Source organism: Drosophila albomicans, chromosome 3 (assembly GCF_009650485.2).
Source record: "Drosophila albomicans strain 15112-1751.03 chromosome 3, ASM965048v2, whole genome shotgun sequence".
Classification (NCBI taxonomy): domain Eukaryota; kingdom Metazoa; phylum Arthropoda; class Insecta; order Diptera; family Drosophilidae; genus Drosophila; species Drosophila albomicans.
In genome coordinates this window covers 13043573-13062352 of record NC_047629.2, presented here as the reverse complement: position 1 = coordinate 13062352, position 18780 = coordinate 13043573, and the positions used below count along the sequence as shown (strand labels likewise).

At 41.2% G+C, this 18780-nt stretch overlaps 3 protein-coding genes and 1 long non-coding RNA gene across 5 annotated transcripts; 2 read left to right on the top strand and 2 right to left on the bottom strand.

Moving 5' to 3' along the window:
* LOC127565012 (translation initiation factor IF-2) lies at nt 1-2237 on the top strand. The gene is made up of 2 exons (XM_052005717.1): nt 1-4; nt 730-2237. Exons 1-2 carry the CDS (start codon nt 1-3, stop codon nt 2235-2237), a joined length of 1512 nt encoding a protein of 503 aa, XP_051861677.1.
* Nucleotides 2238-2488: 251 nt separating this feature from the next.
* On the bottom strand, nt 2489-6445 carry LOC117570762 (uncharacterized). Its single transcript, XR_004572376.2, has 3 exons — nt 6023-6445; nt 5716-5967; nt 2489-2657 (listed from the first exon to the last, which is right to left on the bottom strand). It is a non-coding gene; the product is annotated as an uncharacterized LOC117570762 (long non-coding RNA).
* Nucleotides 5929-15094, top strand: LOC117570757 (multidrug resistance protein homolog 49). Of its 2 annotated transcripts, none has more exons than XM_034252582.2 (9): nt 5929-6025; nt 9671-9815; nt 9879-10072; nt 10143-10388; nt 10456-10492; nt 10551-12102; nt 12853-13295; nt 13367-13975; nt 14266-15094. In XM_034252582.2, the coding sequence occupies exons 2-9, from the start codon at nt 9693-9695 to the stop codon at nt 15013-15015; spliced, it is 3954 nt and encodes a 1317-aa protein (XP_034108473.1). In that variant the 5' UTR covers nt 5929-6025; nt 9671-9692; the 3' UTR covers nt 15016-15094. The 2 variants fall into 2 exon arrangements, with proteins under 2 accessions (XP_034108473.1, XP_034108471.1); XM_034252580.2 differs by lacking the exon at nt 5929-6025 and adding an exon at nt 8961-9214.
* On the bottom strand, nt 15095-18688 carry LOC117570758 (ankyrin repeat and SAM domain-containing protein 4B). The gene is made up of 6 exons (XM_034252584.2): nt 18298-18688; nt 17130-17234; nt 16885-17028; nt 16571-16792; nt 15318-16382; nt 15095-15260 (listed from the first exon to the last, which is right to left on the bottom strand). The coding sequence occupies exons 2-6, from the start codon at nt 17150-17152 to the stop codon at nt 15095-15097; spliced, it is 1620 nt and encodes a 539-aa protein (XP_034108475.1). The 5' UTR covers nt 17153-17234; nt 18298-18688.
* Nucleotides 18689-18780: the final 92 nt, after the last annotated feature.

Genomic DNA, 18780 nt, shown 5'->3' with positions numbered 1-18780 from the left:
ATGGGTAGCGGGTATAAAAAACCATATTCGAAAATTGTACCCATAATACCGAAAGCTACATTTGGTATGTCGTTATAGAAATACATTAAAAAATACCATAGGGTACAACATATACCAAATTTTAATCTACGCATCCACAAAAAATCATATTCACTAAATATGCCTATAAAAAAGCTAAAATATACCGAATGCTACATTTGATATTTCGGTATAGTACTAGATTTAAAATATGCTAGATTGGCACCCAAAGCAACAAAGACCCGAATGCAGTAGGCGTCTTCAGCGATACAAAATAATACCCTCTACTCTATAGATAGCATTTGCCGAAATGGTGTGAGTAATTCATTATGTTAATAGTGATATTTCTCTATATATGCAATGCATATTATGCATATAAATTGCTCGCAAGTTGATAAAAGGAGGGTTTATTACTTTGCAGTAAGTAATACGAAATTGCACATATGTTTAACTTATGGTGCATTGCAATATTTTAATCAACATTAATAAATGTAGTACTGTTGATATACAATATATGTATAAACTATATGCACATTGATATTGTAAATCAATGTTTATAAAAGCAAACTTCATCACACTGTGGAAGACCACAAACCAATGCTGATAAGATAAAACGCTGTTGTTATGAATGTTGGGGCTTTGTGTAATATAGGATTTAAGTTTGATGTCAAACCGATAAGCTAACCTATCGATAAAATGGTATCGTTTCAGCCTACAAATGGGTGCAGTCATCGGCCTACGCCTCGGTGCCGCCAAACGCAGTTGTGGGCGGCAATGACGAAGACGGCGCCATGATCTATGTGGGCAGGGCGGAGCACGAGGGCGACATGCTCGTGTGCAAGGTTGTCCCCTCAAAGCAGATCGGTTTCATCTCGCAGCGTGGCGAGGCGCTGCCCAAGGACATCTTCGAGATGCTGTGCGGCGACAATCTGGCCTGGATCAAGTGCTACGATCACGTGATACCCGAGAATGCGGTTCTGTGTGGACGCACCTCGCTGGAGCAGCCGGTGTACATTGGACGCGGACACTACGAGGGACATCTGATCATTGGCAAGATCTCGTCGGTGCATCGAGCGCTCTTCATTGCGTATCGTGGCGCTGAGCGTCGCTTGGATTCCTATGAGATTCTGGTGGAGGAGCAGCGTCAAGTGCCGGGCTGGCAATTGCCACCACCTCCACCACTATCCCCTCAGCTGGAGAAGTGTCCACTGACGCCGCCACCACCGCCACCTCCAGCAGCAGTCGCAGCAGCAGCTCCGCCACCAATCGGATTGAAGCCTTATCCCTATCCGCCAGCTTACGACGCACCTCCACTTTCTCTTCACGATCGTCCACCTCAGTACACGCCCACTCCCATGGCCCAGGCCATGGGCATGCCCATGCCCACTCCACTGGCCAGCACCGATCCTTATCCACCGCCTACACCTTCCATACTGCCCTCCTATCAACAGCCCGTGGGCGTGGCACTGCCGCTTCCTCCCAAGCCAGCGCTGCCGCCTTCCTACGCTCCAGCGGAGACAGCTGGCCCCGCCTACAGCTCCTCCTCGTCGTCCTCTTCGTCGTGCTCCTCCTTGGGCGCTGCTGGTTATATGCCCGCAGATACCTACAAGCCACCAATGGGCGCCTATGCCCCCGCCGATACCTACAAGCCACCACTCGATCCCTATGGACCCAGTTGCTCCAGTTACACGCCAGCTCAAGTGGCGCCAGCTGCCAACTATGGCGCTGGCTCAACGCATGGCCAACTCTACGATGTCTGGCTGCCCGCTAGTCCCGGCTACACGCCTCCGGATGCGGTGCATGGTGGCCACGACAGCGACATGGCTCCGCTGTTGGTTTGTCGTGGATACTTCGATGGTCGTCACATTCCGGGCAAGGCGGCGCCAAGTCGCGGCTGTGCTTACATTACGGATGCGGGTCGCGAACTCATCGAGTCCAACTATGAGGTGCTCGTGGGCCAGGGGAAATACCATTGGGTGCATCGGGCTGAGGGAAGCATTGCTCCTGGAGCTGTGGAGGCGGGACGCGCCTTCAACGGGGAGCCTCTCTTTGTGGGCAGAGCTCGCTATTGTGGCAGCCTGACGCCGGGCAAGGTGCAACAATCGCATCGCTGCATTCACATTCCTTATGGCGGACAGGAGGTGGGCATCAGCAGCTATGAGATTTTGGTGCGCAGCGAGATCTTCCATCGTCAGCAGGCCGTCAACCTTTCGTACTAGAAGTCAGGGGAAGGTCATCTTTGGTTAACTGAGCAGCTCCATAACTACCTCTTATACACGTTGTACCTATGCCTAAGACGCACATACTGATTTATATGTTATTATTCATTTATGTATTCACTTTTATTCACTAACAAAATATACTCGTATTTATTCAAACGTTCACGCAATGGGGAAGTTCGTCGCATGATTCACGGGCTACGTCACGAACGTAAACCCAAGCTAATGTCTTCCACTTTTTACAACCCATAATTCTAGTCTAGCTTCCTATCTGTGTGTGTGTTTATTAAACCAGAACCGTGCGTTCTATTCAGTTGAGGTTCAGCCTTGGGGGCGTCAGGTTTACTGACCCCCTTTCACAGTTCTCAGTCTACAACTTAGTTGTAGTTATAGATAAATTGCAGCATTGTCAGCATCTTGCTGGGGAAAAACATACAGATTCATAGACGTCATATCGTAGCTTTCTTTATAACCAACACTTTTAAAACACAGAGAATAGAAACAAAGTTTGAGCTCTATTTAACAACGTTGTTTACATTTTATTTAAAATGATTATAAATGAATATATGACTGGGAATATAGAAATGAATGAGTTTAACTCATCTTTTATAAGCATAACACATGTCCCAGACACGCATAACTCTACGATAGAAAACAATTATAGAGGAATTATTCTTTTTCTTAAAACGCATTGTTAGTCTGACGTCCTATAGTAGCTTTTTTTATAACCAACACTTTTAAACCACAGAGAATGGAAGCAAAGTTCGAGATCGTTTTAAACAAATTATAATATTATTAGCAACGTTGTTTACATTTTATTTCAAATTATGATGAATGAATATATGACTGGGAATATAGAAATGAATGAGTATAACTCACCTTCTATAAGATAATAGCTTAATAGGTTTCACAGAAGTTAAGAATAGACTCCATAGTGGAAGCTTTGAAGCAAACTTAGTTAGGACTTGAAATTTACAAATTGTGTACTCTCTTTATAATGGTTATTCTTAACTACTGCTCTTATTATCTTAGCCATGAGCTAGATATGAATATGAAGCTAGCAAATAGATGCTTCAATACTTATCTTCCTCTCTCATTGTAAAGATAAATCTATTAAGTAGTTCTTTGATTAGTTATTGTCAGCATGATGCATTGCTTATGCATTTGAGATGGAAACTGCGATAGTTTTATAGTTTAAATTGCTTCGGGATAACAAATAAAATATGTTAACATTTAACTATGTATATACTTTAATAGGTTAAATTTGCAGAAAAACAATGTAATGTATTGTATAAGACATAGTGAAAACAGATCATATGTTATTATGTGATCTTCAGAATTTATAAAAATTGAAAATTATTCTTTTGTGATCATGGTAGAAATGGAATGATTAAAGCAGGTCATCATGATGCATTTGCTTATGCACTTGATGTGGAAACTGAGTTAATTTTATAGATAGATGTACAGTTTACATTTCTGCGGAATAACAAATAAAGTAAGTTAACAATTAACTATTAACTTTTCAAGGAAATTGTAATGCAATGGAACGAAAAAATTAAGTTTAATGTTTATTTATAAAAAAAATAGAAATGGTATTATGTTTTAAATGATTACTTAGAACTCTTTAATAGAAAAAATTTAAAAGTAACCGTAATTAGACATATTAGATAAAAAAATACAGTTTTTAATAGATTAAATTTACAGAAAAACAATATAATGTAGTATAAGAGAAAATATTGTGAAGACAAATTCAATATTAATAAAATATAGTGAAAACAAACTTAATCTTAATATTTATTAATATTACATTTCATTATTAAAATTTCATATTATATTATTTATGATTTATACAAATTTATTCCATCCAGCAGTGATTATGATAGAAATGGGATAATGCTCCTATATTATATGTACATACGTATGTACATACTGCAATATACCCGAAGCAAACGGAATAAATCAACTGAATCAGACTCGAGTATGAGCAAAAATGTTATACTCGTTGCAGTTCTTATACATATTTCGAATTGGCGAATGAAATTTCATTCATTAATTTTCGCACAACGACCAAATGGGTAAATCACATTTTACGACAACAACAAATTTATAATATTATGTTAATTTAGTATTTGGTAAACAACAAATTGTAAACAAACAAATGAAATTAAAACAATATAATTTTTTTTGTTAATTTAATTTAAATTTAAAGCTACTAATGATACAAATCTTAAATCAAGATTTTCGATGCTGAGAAATTTGCATTCCAAACACGAATTACTAAAGCTGAACTCAAACATCACAATGAGTCATCAACAACAACTTTTCGCAGACTCCTCATAATGAAAAATAAACACTGATTTTATTGTTGTAATATTTAATGCAATGGATGATGAAGAAATGGATTATTATTGCAGCAACCGGTTTTTAATTGACTTAATAATAAATTCTTTGATTTTCTAAGTGTTAATCTGATCAATATAAAATGCTACCTTATGTTTTATTCAAAACTGTTGAATGCATAATGTTTGCGCAAACTTTCTTATATATTTGTAATTATTGCACAGTTTTTTTGTGACCGTTTTATAAGATAGATTTCGTTTATCAATCCCTCAAGCATTTTTGTATCTCTTTCTAACGAAGGCATCCCACACGTGTTTGCCCTAAATAAGAATACTCATAAATCAAATTTCAAATTCATTCATCAGAAATCAGATCATCTTCACACATTGTGGCCTTGCCATTTAATGTTGTGGCATTAAAAAGTTTTACAAGCCACTCTTGTACGTGTGCAGACCTATGTAGTTCCGCTCTGGTTATCATTATAAGCTTAACATATGTCCCAGACACGCATAACTCTACAATAGAAAACAATTATAGGGGAATTATTCTTTTTCTTAAAACGCACTGTGAATTTCAATTGAAGTTCAGGGTGAGATGGATTTCAGCTTGAATTGTCTAAAACACTTCAATAAGAGAAGAATTATCCAGTATATAATATTATATATTATGAAGAATCTTAATTAAAAATATTCTTACAAAGATATTCTTAATGTTATTATATCGTAAAATTGTTAAAATTGCTTTTTACCAATTTTGATGTATGCAGGAAAATAAGAACAGTGTTTAACAATGCTTAATTTAGACACAAACTTTTTACATCATCCATAAATTAAAAGATTATTTACTACTCAATTAATAGATAATTTGAATTGCAATTTTTATTGCAAGTATGTTTAATAATTGAAGTACAAATATTCCAATTAAATTACAAATTCCTAAATAAGATTTTAATGATGCTAATTTTATGAAAATTTAAATAATTTCTTAATAACACTTTAATGATGCTAATTTTATAGAAAAAGTATAGATACATTTAGTTCACACTAACTAATTTGATGTAGAAATATAGCTTGATCTATAGATCCTTATTAAAACGAACCTATGAGATAATAAGTATGTAAATTACTGCTGTACTCACAGTTATCGCAGGGAATGTCAACTAATGACGTCTAGACCGGACTCCGATTTGACCTGACCAAGTCAATTTATTAATGTATGCATTCGGTGTACAGGTCTGAATAATGCCAGTTGCGTCCGCTGATGTAACTCTCGAGTGGTTCTCGGGGACTATAAATGTTGGCGCTTCTCGCCAGTGCAGCGCAGTTCGATAATGTTTGTTCGGCCGTTCGGTGATTATTCGCAATCGGCATAGAACCTACGAGATACAAAACTAGTACGAACCTATTTTAGTATTTCATTATTATTCAATCACAAGAGCAGCACACCTGGTAAGTGACTGAAGGTGTTGTCTGGCACACTATCAATCTAGTCGATTCGGTTTTAGCCGCAAAGTTTGAGGGCATAACATTTTGGTAAATATTTACACTAATAAACGTAATTTTGCAAACCTAATCTTGATGGTTTGTTTATAGCGGTGTTGTAAATTGTCGTATTCCTCTCATAAAGGTATGCGGGCACTTCAAATAGATAAGTGTCAATGGTTCCCAAACACTTGGCAACACATTTTAGGATATTACTCTGACTAAATTACATCATGTTGTGAAATTCGGAGATTCAAAACATATCTTATCCATTTCTTTCATTCATTACGATAGCTTGATAACATTTATTGAATACAATCTCGGTTATTAGCGAGTGCGTAAAATTTTAGGGGAAATACATGTGTTTTAAAACTAACCTATAAATTTGTGTTTATACCCGCTACCCATAGGGTAGAAGGGTATTATAACTTTGTGCCGGCAGGAAATGTATGTAACAGGTAGAAGGAGGCATCTCCGACCCTATAAAGTATATATATTCTTGATCAGCTTTAACAGCCGAGACGATCTAGCCATGTCCGTCTGTCCGTCTGTCCGTCTGTGTGTCTGTGTGTCTGTGTGTCTGTCCGTCCGTCCGTATGAACACCTAGATCTCAGAGACTATAAGAGATAGAGCTATAATTTTTTTTCGACAGCATTTGTTATGTTTGCACGCAGATCAAGTTTGTTTCAAATTTTTGCCACGCCCACTTCCGCCCCCGCAAATCAAAAAAATCGAATAACAAGCGTAATTTTAAAGTTAGAGTTGCGAATTTTGGTATATATAATAATAACTATAGTAGTTATGATTCCTGAAAATTTGGTTGCGATCAGATGAAAATTGTCGAAGTTATTAAAGAAATACTTTTGTATGGGCAAACACGCCTACTTACTAGGGGTCTTAGTTGCTTTAGATGACAATCTGGTATATTGTGCCGTCTATGGTATATTTTGAATGCGGTACTATATCAATATACCAAATATACTATTTGGTATATTTTTAGTATTTTTGCAGTATATTCGGTATATTTTGAGAAAATTATCGCAAAATATATTTCTTTTATTCAAAATGGGTAGCGGGTATCTCACAGTCGAGTGCACTCGACTGTAGCTTTCTTACTTGTTTTTTTTTCTTGTAGAATTTATTGAATACAAGCGTAAAAGTATACATTTTTGTTTGGCTTGTAGCGAAATGTTGTAGTGTAGTGTAAGGTATTAATAGAGCTTACATAAGTGTTAGTTTGATCTTGGGATATTTGCTTAGTTACCCGAAATTGGTGATGATAGGAATAATGTGCCCAAAACAAGATCTATTGTGTGCTTAAATACCAATTCGGAAAACTATGTTTTGTTTAATAACGCTTGAATTTCATTGCCTAACAATACGCTAATCTGATAATATGAAGTCAGTTTAACTTTATTGTATATTGTAAACGCATTGCTGGATATTTGTTTTGTTCTAGAGGAAAGTTTTTTTTACATATGTATTTTGTTTTTTAGTACAAGTGCTCTGTAAATATTAATTCTTTGCTTCTCCATTATTAAATGAAAAACTTAAAAATTTGATTACTATACAATTCAAAATATTTATAATTGAAAACTACGTTGTGTAGTGTAAATTCTATTTTCATTCCAAGCAAGTTCCTAAACATGTTCCAGAACTAAAAAATAAACACAAAAATATTTCTAGTGCCAATCGACTTAGCTTAATGTAAGCAATTGAAAGCAAATTCTTAAAAAGTAGTGTAAAAGTATAAAAATATAAAAATATTTCGTACGCCCAAAAACCTTGTAGTGTAGTGTAAGTGCAGAACTCTTCATAGCTGCACATGCGCCCACAGATTACGCCTAGACTCCGATGAAGTACGCAAATAGCAATGCGCATTTCACATTGAAGTTATCAGTTTTATTTATAAATTTGTTGTTTTCTTTTTTTTTTTGGAAAATCATCCCTCTTTCGAATGTTCGTCTATGATTAGATGTTTGCACCAATTTGTCTGGCTCCACAAATACTATATATACATACCTATATAAAGATCTCAGGTACAAACCCATACTCGTATACTTATAGATAGGGTAATGGAGGGTAGACATCATATAGATTAAAGGCAAATGCTTGTGGCTCTGACTGTGGCTGTGACTCTGACTGTTGCCGTTGCCAAAGATAGAAACCCGTATTATGCTTCGAGAAGTGAACAAGAATTTCACAATGTGGATGGGAAGCAATTTCAGGTTTTTTTTTTATTTTTTTTTGCAGTTTCCAAGGAATTTACAGAAGGCAACCACCGAGCCAACAGAGTATCCACGTCAAGCGCACTTTGGTAATTCCCCCCAGCTTAGTCTCTGCAGTTTTGCCTTTCGAGTGCGTGATCTGTATTAGTAATACATCTTGGTACAGCAGGGAAATATCATTTTGGCGGGCGCAAAGTGCAGTGAAAGCTTGAATTGATCTCTCAGAATTGTTGACGAGTCATGAAGCCAGTTTTCTGTTTTGTGACTTTTCGGCACGGGGGGAGCACACAGATTGACGTGAATAATGCCATGGGGCGTAGTGGGCGTGGCTGCACGAGAGTGCTACGCTTGATAAAAACAAAAACAAAACCAAAAAAAAAACAACTATCAGTTTGCTGATTTGTTTACCACCAGATGTTAAACTTTTGTTTGTGTTTGCTTGTGCTTTTTTGTTTTTGGTTTTTTTTGACCAGCCGAGATATCATTTAATTGCCGCCTCTTGCCGATTAAATTTATACGATCGTGTTTATTATTGCCATTCAACCGAGTTCGAGTTCGGTTTTTTTTTTGCGATGTCTCGTTTCTCGCAACGTTCTTATAGCAAGTTGTGTGACGAAGACACACAAGACTGGACGGCAACCGAGGTGTTGTCGTCGGCTCCAAACACGCTGGTCCAATCAGTTCCAATTCCGCACGCGAGCTGTCGAGATGCAATGTGTTTTGGTGTCCGTAAAGATCGTTCTTAGCCGCGAATTCAAACCGTAAACGCAAATAACGCGAACAAATATTAAATTAATCAACGAATCGAAAACGAACGGACAAAAATTACAGCGTGTGCTTATCAATAATATAGTCAAGAAATTGAATTCTCGTATTTTTGTCGATTCAATTATTGAAGCGTGATAATAAATCTACATACATAAATTGGTAATAATAAAATATGAAATTGATTGAGCTTCAGCACAGAGCTGAGCAGAGCAGAGCAGATTACAATTCAATTGTGTCGCCTGTCGCCTTTCAAACAATAATCGATCACAAAGATATTTCACTTGTAATTTATTCATTTATGGATGCTTTTCCAGTTTTTTCAATTGCCACAAGTGTGCAATCATCATCATCATTTCAATTTATCAAGCTGCATCTGTTTCAAATTGTCTTGGGAAATCATTTGTTTTCGTGTTTCAACTTTTTGTTTTTTGTTTGTTAGTGCACTTCTCGTTTATATAAATTGCTGTAACAGCAGAGAATACGTTAATTATTTGATGTCTGCTCTAAATTGAAATGAAAACCGCATCCCAATTGAGCGCATCGACAATTTAAATGCATACGAAATACCAAAGTAGATTAAACTCGTTCCCTTCACCAACTTTATGTTACTTACAGCAGCAACGCAGTCGATCTCAGAATGCCCAGCGAAGAGCACTCCAAAAAGGTCAGCGCCAAGCTGCCCGGCCTGGGCGATTTTCAAGTACAAAAGGCAACCGATGCCAACACTCAAGCAGAGCGTAAATACACCTACTTTGACCTGGTAAGTGCAAGGATCATTGTTGTAAATGAAATTCGCCTCCTTACTGAGTTTTTCTTGTATTAGTTTCGGTATTCCACATGTGGGGAGCGTTTTCTGCTCGCACTTAGCATGATTGTGGCCACATTGGCTTCCATATTCATACCATATTTCATCCTAATCTACGGAGAATTTACATCCCTGCTCATTGATCGGACTGTCGGAAAAGGCACCTCCTCTCCCACATTTATACTCGCCCTTTTTGGTGGCGGACAACGACTGTAAGTAAAGGATTAATTAATTAATTAATTAATTATATGTTATAATCTTATATCTGATTGTCCTATGTAGCACCGATGCCAGCGAGGAGGAGAACAAGCAGGCCATCATTGATGACTCAATTGCCTTTGGCATTGGCAGTTTAGTTGGATCTGTGATTATGTTTATACTCATCATCATTGCCATCGATGTTTCCAATCGTGTGGCGCTCAATCAAATCAATCGCATACGCAAACTCTTCTTGGAGGCCATCCTGCGACAGGATATGTCCTGGTATGACACCTCTTCCGGCACCAACTTTGCCAGCAAAATGACAGAGTAAGTGAAAACATTACAGACTAACTAAGGGAGCTTGAATTAATCAATTGCATTCTGCGCTTTACAGAGATCTGGATAAGGTCAAAGAAGGCATCGGCGAAAAGGTTTGTATACCTTAACCTTCATTATCCTTTGCAACTAGTTAATTCTTTGTGCTTTCAGGTGGCCATTGTGACTTTCCTGATCATGACTTTCGTCATGGGAGTTATAGCATCGTTTATCTATGGCTGGAAGCTCACACTCGTTGTGCTAAGCTGCAGTCCCTTCATTATGGTAGCCACCGCCATGGTGGCCAAGATCCAAAGTTCGCTGGCCGAGAAGGAGCTCAAAGCCTACTCCGATGCTGGAGGTGTGGCTGAGGAGGTCTTCAGTGGTATTCGCACAGTGCTCGCTTTTAGTGGCGAACGCAAAGAGAACGAACGATTTGCCAAGCTCCTCGTTCCCGCTGAGGTCACGGGTACAAAGAAGGGTCTCTACTCGGGTATCGGAGCTGGTGTCATGTGGCTGCTCATCTACATCTGCATGGCCATTGCCATTTGGTATGGCGTCGACTTGATCCTCGATGATCGCGACCTGGATGACCGTCAGTATACTCCGGCCGTCTTGGTCATTGTCCTGTTTGCCATCATTATGGGAGCTCAGAACTTGGGCTTCTCTTCACCCCATGTGGACTCTTTTGGCGTGGCTTTAGGCGCTGCACGCAATCTCTTCAAAATCATCGATCGCGTGTCTGAAATCGATCCCATGTCTGACGTTGGCAGCAAGCCAGACAGCATAACGGGACGTCTGCGCTTCGAGGACATACACTTCCGATATCCTTCTCGGCCGGATATTGAGATCCTTAAGGGTCTCACTGTGGATGTGGAACCTGGACAAACGGTCGCCTTTGTTGGTGCCTCCGGCTGTGGCAAGAGCACCGTCATTCAGTTGATGCAACGCTTCTACGATCCCGAACAAGGTCAGGTTAAGTTGGATGGTCGCGATCTGCGTTCCCTCAACGTTGCCTGGCTGCGCTCTCAGATCGGTGTTGTGGGTCAGGAACCGGTTTTGTTTGCCACAACCATTGGTGAGAACATACGCTATGGTAATCCCCAGGCCACCCAACAGGATATCGAACGTGCTGCACGAAATGCCAATTGCCATGAGTTCATCAGCAAACTGCCCAAGGGCTACGATACCAAAGTGGGCGAAAGGGGTGCCCAGATGTCGGGGGGACAGAAACAGCGCATTGCCATTGCCCGAGCTTTGGTACGTAATCCGAAGATCCTGCTGCTGGACGAGGCGACATCCGCATTGGACCCCACCTCCGAGAAACGAGTGCAAGACGCACTGGAGCTGGCCAGCCAGGGACCAACCACCCTTGTGGTTGCACACCGTCTATCGACTGTGACTAATGCCGATAAAATTGTGTTTGTCAAGGACGGCGTCGTGGCTGAGCAGGGCACCCATGACGAGCTGATGGACAAGGGTGGTTTATACTGTGAGCTGGTGAACATCACCAAGCGCAAGGAGGCCACCGAGGGTGCGGACGAGGACGGTGCTGCTGGCAAGTTGGCACTATCAAAGCGCAACGAGCAGGATATTGTGAATGTGCAAGACGATGAGACCGACGAGGATGGTGATGAGGATGACGAAGACGACGATGGGGTGAATCCAGCATATACGGCAAGCGACAGCAAGGATGACGTGTTCAGCGTGAGCTCACGTGGCAAACGTAAGTGCCTCCTTTTATATTCATACCTTACCTTACCTTAGGCCTAGAGAGAGAGAGGGTTGTTACTCCTTACCTACCTCATTTACAGTCGACCCTCCCTTTGGTTACAAGTCTATCATCATTTCTCTCTACTCCTTTTACTACCTTATATATATTCATAAGTAAGGTTTAACTAATCTCCCAAGAAGGCTTCATCATCCTTTTTTTTTCTTTCCCTGTTACCTTTATGAACTTTTCCTGCTTTAATTAAATCTTTATCGACCTTGTTCCGTTCAACTGACAAAAGTCTTTCGTTTTTGTTCCCATTCATACAGAATAATTTTTTCGATTATCTTTTTCTATATTTGCATCTATTATAATTCTTATCTACGACCATTTGCTAATCATTGAAAAAAATTCCATATCAAGATTGCTAATCTATCGTATGATATCAAACAGTAAAATTTCTGTCTCTTTTTGTTCCCCGTTTTAACCACTCTACCCTACTTTTGTTTTGTTTCTAATCATTTTCCCCAACTGTGTAGCTCATTCTAACTTTTAGACTCATAATTGGTGACTAACAATTAGTTTATAATCTTAAGAGATCATTGTTGTAGAGCAATTAACAAACTGCCCTATTATAAAACCAAATGATAAGGTCAATTTGTCGTCTTTTTCTTCTCTATTCACTTGTCTTCGTATAAATAATAATCAGAAAACATTGTGGAACTCTTTTGGCTTAAACCTATCTCTATTTCTTCTCCCCTACAGGCCGCTCACAGCGTCGCAAGAAGAAGAACAAGGTGGAGGAGCCAACGATCACTTTTATGCAGCTCATGAAACTGAATGCACCCGAATGGCGCTACATCGTCTGGGGCTGCATTGCAGCTGCCATGCACGGCATAACCTTCCCCCTCTGGGGTCTCTTCTTCGGTGACTTCTTTGGCATACTGTCGAATGGCGATCCGGATGTTGTACGTCACGAGGGAAACAACATCTCGTACATCTTCATTGGCATCGGATTGATGGCTGGACTGGGAACCATGCTGCAGAGCTATTTGTTTACCACGGCGGGCGTGAAGATGACAAGTCGTTTGCGGCAAACAGCATTCAAGACCATTATGTCCCAGGAGATTGCGTTCTTTGATGATGACAAGAATTCCGTTGGCGCTCTCTGCGCTCGTCTCGCTGGCGATTGCTCTAACGTTCAGGGGGTAAGTTCAGCAACTCAATTACTTATTACTCTTCCGAGCTAACTAATCCTGCTGCGTCATTTCAAAAACAGGCAACCGGTGCTCGTGTGGGCATCATGCTGCAGGCCGTGGTCACCCTTTTGGTGGGCATGATTGTGGGTTTCGTCTTCTCGTGGCAGCAAACACTGCTGACCATTGTCACACTGCCGTTCCTCTGCCTTTCCGTGTATCTGGAGGGTCGCTTTATTGCTAAGAGCGTGCAGTGGTCCAAGAAGGCCATTGAGGATGCTTCCCAGGTGGCTGTCGAAGCCATTTCCAACATCCGCACTGTCAACGGCTTGGGACTAGAAGAACAGGTGTTGGAGCGTTACACAAAGCAGATCGATCAGGTGGATCTCGCCTGTCGCAAAAAGGTGCGCTTCCGTGGTCTGGTCTTTGCCCTCGGTCAGACGGCTCCGTTCCTTGCCTACGGCGTGTCGCTTTACTATGGTGGCATGCTCATTGCCAACGATGGTCTGCCCTACGAGGATGTCATCAAGGTGGCCGAGGCGCTCATTTTTGGCTCCTGGATGTTGGGTCAGGCCTTAGCCTATGCGCCCAATGTCAACGATGCCATCATCTCGGCTGGACGTCTAATGAAACTGTTCGAGAAGACGCCGACGCAATCCAATCCGCCTCTCAATCCCTACAACACCGCAGAAGTAAGTATAAGTTTAAAACGGAATATAGCTATTGCTGACAAGGTTCTAGGGATTAGAAAAGCTAGAACTATCTCCTTCTAAATGCAAAACAATTTTGCTTCAAAGTTTGAACAAAAAAAAAACATTTTCTAAGCTCAAACTGGGATAACGTATTAACTTAAGACTTTTCGAAAAAATGATCAGAAACGTATAATTACTTGAAAACTTTCCACTTCTTCTTGCTCTTTCTTAATATGGGTCTGCTGTCATGTGTCCAAAAGTTGACTAACCTATTCAATCTCTTATTGCAGAAATCCGAGGGCGACATTGTCTACGAGAACGTTAAATTTGAGTATCCGACGCGCAAGGATACACCCATCCTGCACGGCCTGAATCTCACGATCAAGAAGAACACCACTGTGGCTCTGGTGGGTCCCTCTGGCTCTGGCAAATCCACTTGCATACAGCTGCTGCTGCGTTACTACGATCCCATCTCTGGTTCGGTTAATTTGAGTGGTGTTCCCAGCACGGACTTCCCGCTGGACACGATACGCTCCAAACTGGGATTAGTTTCTCAGGAGCCGGTGCTCTTCGATCGCACCATAGCCGAGAATATTGCATATGGCAACAATTTCCGCGATGATGTGCCCATGCAGGAAATCATCGAGGCGGCCAAGAAGGCAAACATACACAACTTTGTGAGCTCCCTGCCACAGGGTTACGAGACACGTCTGGGCAAGACGTCACAGCTGTCGGGTGGCCAAAAGCAGCGCATTGCCATTGCACGAGCGCTGGTGCGCAATCCCAAGATTCTGATATTGGATGAGGCGACATCGGCGCTGGATTTGGAGAGCGAGAAGGTGGTGCAACAGGCACTCGACGAGGCGCGCGCTGGACGCACATGTGTCACGATTGCACATCGCCTCAGCACTGTCCGAGATGCAGATCTGATATGTGTGCTGAAGAGGGGCGTTGTGGTGGAGCAGGGTACACATGATCATCTGATGGCACTGAATGGCATCTATGCCAATCTCTATATGATGCAACAGGTTGCCAGTTAGGCTCTATGTTGTTTAACTTAATTAGTTTGTAGTTCTATTTGTTGTACATCGATTAAAGCTCTATTTTATAATGATTTAACTACAGTCTACTGTCAACCATGGGTCCGGGATTGGCGAGAGCATTTCGTCGTTCCTGTATCGCAAAGGTTAGCTTGCGAAAGGGTCCCAGGGGTAAGCCCAGACTCTTCAAATCCGCCTCTGTGAGCAGCATCAGTGTCTCCAAATCGATTTGCTGCTTCTGAAAACTGCCAGAGAAATGGTTGAATTAATTGTTCCGAAAAAGCCTCTTGCATTGCACTCACACTGGCAGGTACTCATCCAATGCCCAGACCGTAAGGAATCGCTGCAGCGCACTGGCAGTTACCTCCTGATCCTCTTCGTCGTCGCTGTAAATGTCATCGCCATCGCCTTCCGAGTCCGATTCATCGGACAGATTCAAATACAAACGCGCCTTATTTCCTCCATTTCGCGACTTATTATTGCTATTATTACTGTTGCTATTGGCAGCATTTCGCATTGTGGAACCAGACATGCTGTCAACGCAATCTGTTTGCAATTGCAGCTGACTCAGCGCTGCCGTCACCGAGCGTCTAAATGCAATGCTGCCCAGCATTGTGGGGCGATCAAAGAGACCCACTGGACGCTGCAGCACCAACTCTTCGTTTAGTTCTTGCGTCAGCTGTGTATCGCCAAGTATATCCGGCTGGGAAAAACTGCGCGACAACGCGGTGCTATAACCCAATCGACTGGTTTCGCGCTCCATTGTGGCATCGTCTACCTCGAAGACATCGGCGATCTTGCCACGCTTGCCAATACTCTCTTCCGTCGAACTAAATGTGCCCACATAGAGCACTTCCGAGTCTCGTTGCAGACCCGTCAGCGATGTGATTGTTCTTTTGCCATCTGGCTCAAGTTCGCGCACCTTGAAGCCACCATCATTAGCTGCCGCCGCATGTGGACAAGCGCTGGAGTGTTGGTGGCTCTTGGCTGCTGGTTGTAGTAGTGAGGGTTTCTTTTGAACTGTACCCATGCGACTGGCAATTGTAGAGCCACCGCTGCTGCTGCTTCCACTGCCTACTAGATCACTGAACTTGGCTCCACTGCGTGCTGGCTGCGGAGGCGCAACAGCAGCTGCTGGCTGTTCCTTGGGGGTTTTATTCAGATTTCCCTGGCTGGACCAGATCTTTTGCTTGAGTGTCGAAAGCATATTGCTGGACTTGCTGCTCGTTAACGTTTGAGCACTGCTCGGCTTTGGATCGCTGTAATCGCCGTGTCCTTGACGCTGCTGCTGCTGTCGCTTCATGTATTCCTTCACACGCTTTTCGCACTCTTTTTCAGCCAGCTCCTTTAGCGCCTTCGCCTTTTTTCTGCAAATGCGGAATAGTTAATAAATTGATTCACTAACAGAATGTTTATTTTGAAATTTCAACCGTCATTTTAGTAGCGATTAGCTTTAGAAGGACTTATCGTTTATCGTTATCGCTGCCAGTTTGGAGGCTTTTGACACACTAAACGCACTAAACTATCGAAAGCTCTGACCATCGCTATCACTCACTTTTCATTAGTTTCGAAGTTGGCCGCGGCACCGTCCAAATAGCGCAAGATCTCATCCCGATTGTTGATGGCCGCCAGATCCTTGGCATTGTGCCGATCAATGTCCAGGGCATAAATGTTGACACCAAACTTGATCAGAAAATCGACGCAGTGCAAATGACCCTTGGCAGCGGCCAAGTGCAGTGCCGTATTGCCAAACTGATCACACTTATCGGGATCCCCACTGCAAGCAATATACAACATAGTAATAATAGTAGGTAAGTGCAATCGCTAATGCTATTTGTGTGTGATTCATAAACATCACGGTTGACTAACCCTCTGCCACACAGCAAACGAAGAGCGTCGAGGCGTCCCTCGAATGCCGCCCACATCACGGGAGTCATTGAATCATCGTCCTTGGCATTGGCATCCTTGCGTGTCGCCTCCTTCAGCACATCGATCAGTCCATCCTTGGCCGCTCTGCCAGGCAAACAACAAAACAATTAACGAAATATTCGTGTTCCAGAACTGATAAGATAGGACAGCGAGGGAGCATTATTAATTGCATGTTCTCAACTCACTTGTGAAATCGATCTGAAGACATTCTATTTTTGTTGTTGTTTCGTTCGACGTTACTATCTCTCAGTTATTTCCATAGACAATTATGATGAGCAATGCGGAAGTACCTGAAAATTGCAGTAAGAACAAATTAATATTTGACCATAATACAAGTTATCGACATAGGACTCGACATAAGTCTAGTAAGCAAAGCTGAATATCACTCATACATAAATACAAATAATAATATTTACTTTTTCTAGCTCTGACGACACACACAGCAAATTCTTAGTAAAACCATTCTCCCCTAAAAAAGAAACCCAAAAGATACCATGTTTGAGGATAGTGATCAGGAACTGGCCTGCATGCTTAACCAAGCGAACGTTTTACCATCCAATCTGACCCCCAAAAAATGTATGCCATCTCAAGAAATCACTTCGAATCCATTGTATACATCATATGAAGCCACCGATCTCAGCCTGTGGGAAAAGCGATCTGGGCGTGTAAAGAAGCGCACGCTACTGACAAAACCAATATTGCATCAACTGAAGAATAAGACCAATTTAAAGGGAAAAGAGTGGTTGGAATCTAACTTGACTGAAGTGGCAAACGTCACCACATGGAGTCGACGAAATGTCGCAGAAAAGAAAGCAATAAAACCCAACTACAACATGAATGAGATGTTAAACGAGTGCGATAATGTCATGTGTGAAATAGACGAATCTGCATCGGGATCCTCAGCGAACCAATTCTCCGAGCTGATATCATATTTTGATGACATCCTTTTCATGCCCAAGAAAATGTCTGAAATGGCTGAAAACATGTATAGTTAAGTTCGTTAAACTGGGTTTAAATTTGTTGTACCAGAACAACAATAACAACTATATTAAGAAACAAAAAAAAAAGAAATCGAGCCTAATGTAGAAGGTACAATATAGTACAAGAAAAAAAAACACATTCACACGCTATAAATCTACACTTTTATTAAGACTCTTCGTGCGCTGTACTCTACATGACACTTTCAGTGAAGTGAAAAGGAAAAGCTCGGACTACGTTCCGGTTGGAGTTCATACACACACGCACACATAGGCGAGCATCTGCAATGCATGTGTGCACACACACACATTCTTGCATACATAGCGACGAACGGTCACGAAGTGACTTACAAACATATGTTTATTGGGTACATACCTAGCATCAAGTTCAGTCAACCTTGTTGGTGTCTCTTGAATTGCCCAAAAACCAGCGAAGTTTCGTTTCGAGGCACTCAACCATTTACATCAAATGAAAATAACACTTGCAATGGGATGGCTTTATTATTTGTCTTTTTTGGCAAAGTTCACATACGAAATGTTTTCCAACAACTTGACACTTTTTCTATGCCAGCTGAATCGAGAGTTTTCTTTTCTCTCATACGCGATCAGTTGAGCTGACGGAGTGTAATTCACTTTTGGCCGCGTCGAGTGTTTGTTGGTAACTGAAATTGAAGTTGGCTTAAAACCGGGAGCGCAAGCAAGCGAGAGCGCGCAATTGGAACTTAGAGTTGCCACGTTACAGATGCGCATGTTTTGTTATAAAATTTAAATTATAAAAATGTTCATTGACTTGAAATTTAAAAAAATGATGGTAAATTTCAAAAAAATAAATTAAATATATTACTATTTAAAAAAAATA

Coding starts and splice junctions, on each gene's coding strand:
- LOC117570757 (XM_034252582.2), top strand. CDS start 9,693: ATGCCCAGCGAAGAGCACTCCAAAAAGGTCAGCGCCAAGCTGCCCGGC. Junction 12,103..12,852: donor CGTGAGCTCACGTGGCAAAC/GTAAGTGCCTCC, acceptor TCTCCCCTACAG/GCCGCTCACAGCGTCGCAAG. Junction 13,976..14,265: donor ATCCCTACAACACCGCAGAA/GTAAGTATAAGT, acceptor CTCTTATTGCAG/AAATCCGAGGGCGACATTGT.
- LOC117570758 (XM_034252584.2), bottom strand. CDS start 17,152: ATGTCTTCAGATCGATTTCACAA. Junction 17,029..17,129: donor TCTTCAGATCGATTTCACAA/GTGAGTTGAGAA, acceptor TTTGCCTGGCAG/AGCGGCCAAGGATGGACTGA. Junction 15,261..15,317: donor TTGGATGAGTACCTGCCAGT/GTGAGTGCAATG, acceptor TTTCTCTGGCAG/TTTTCAGAAGCAGCAAATCG.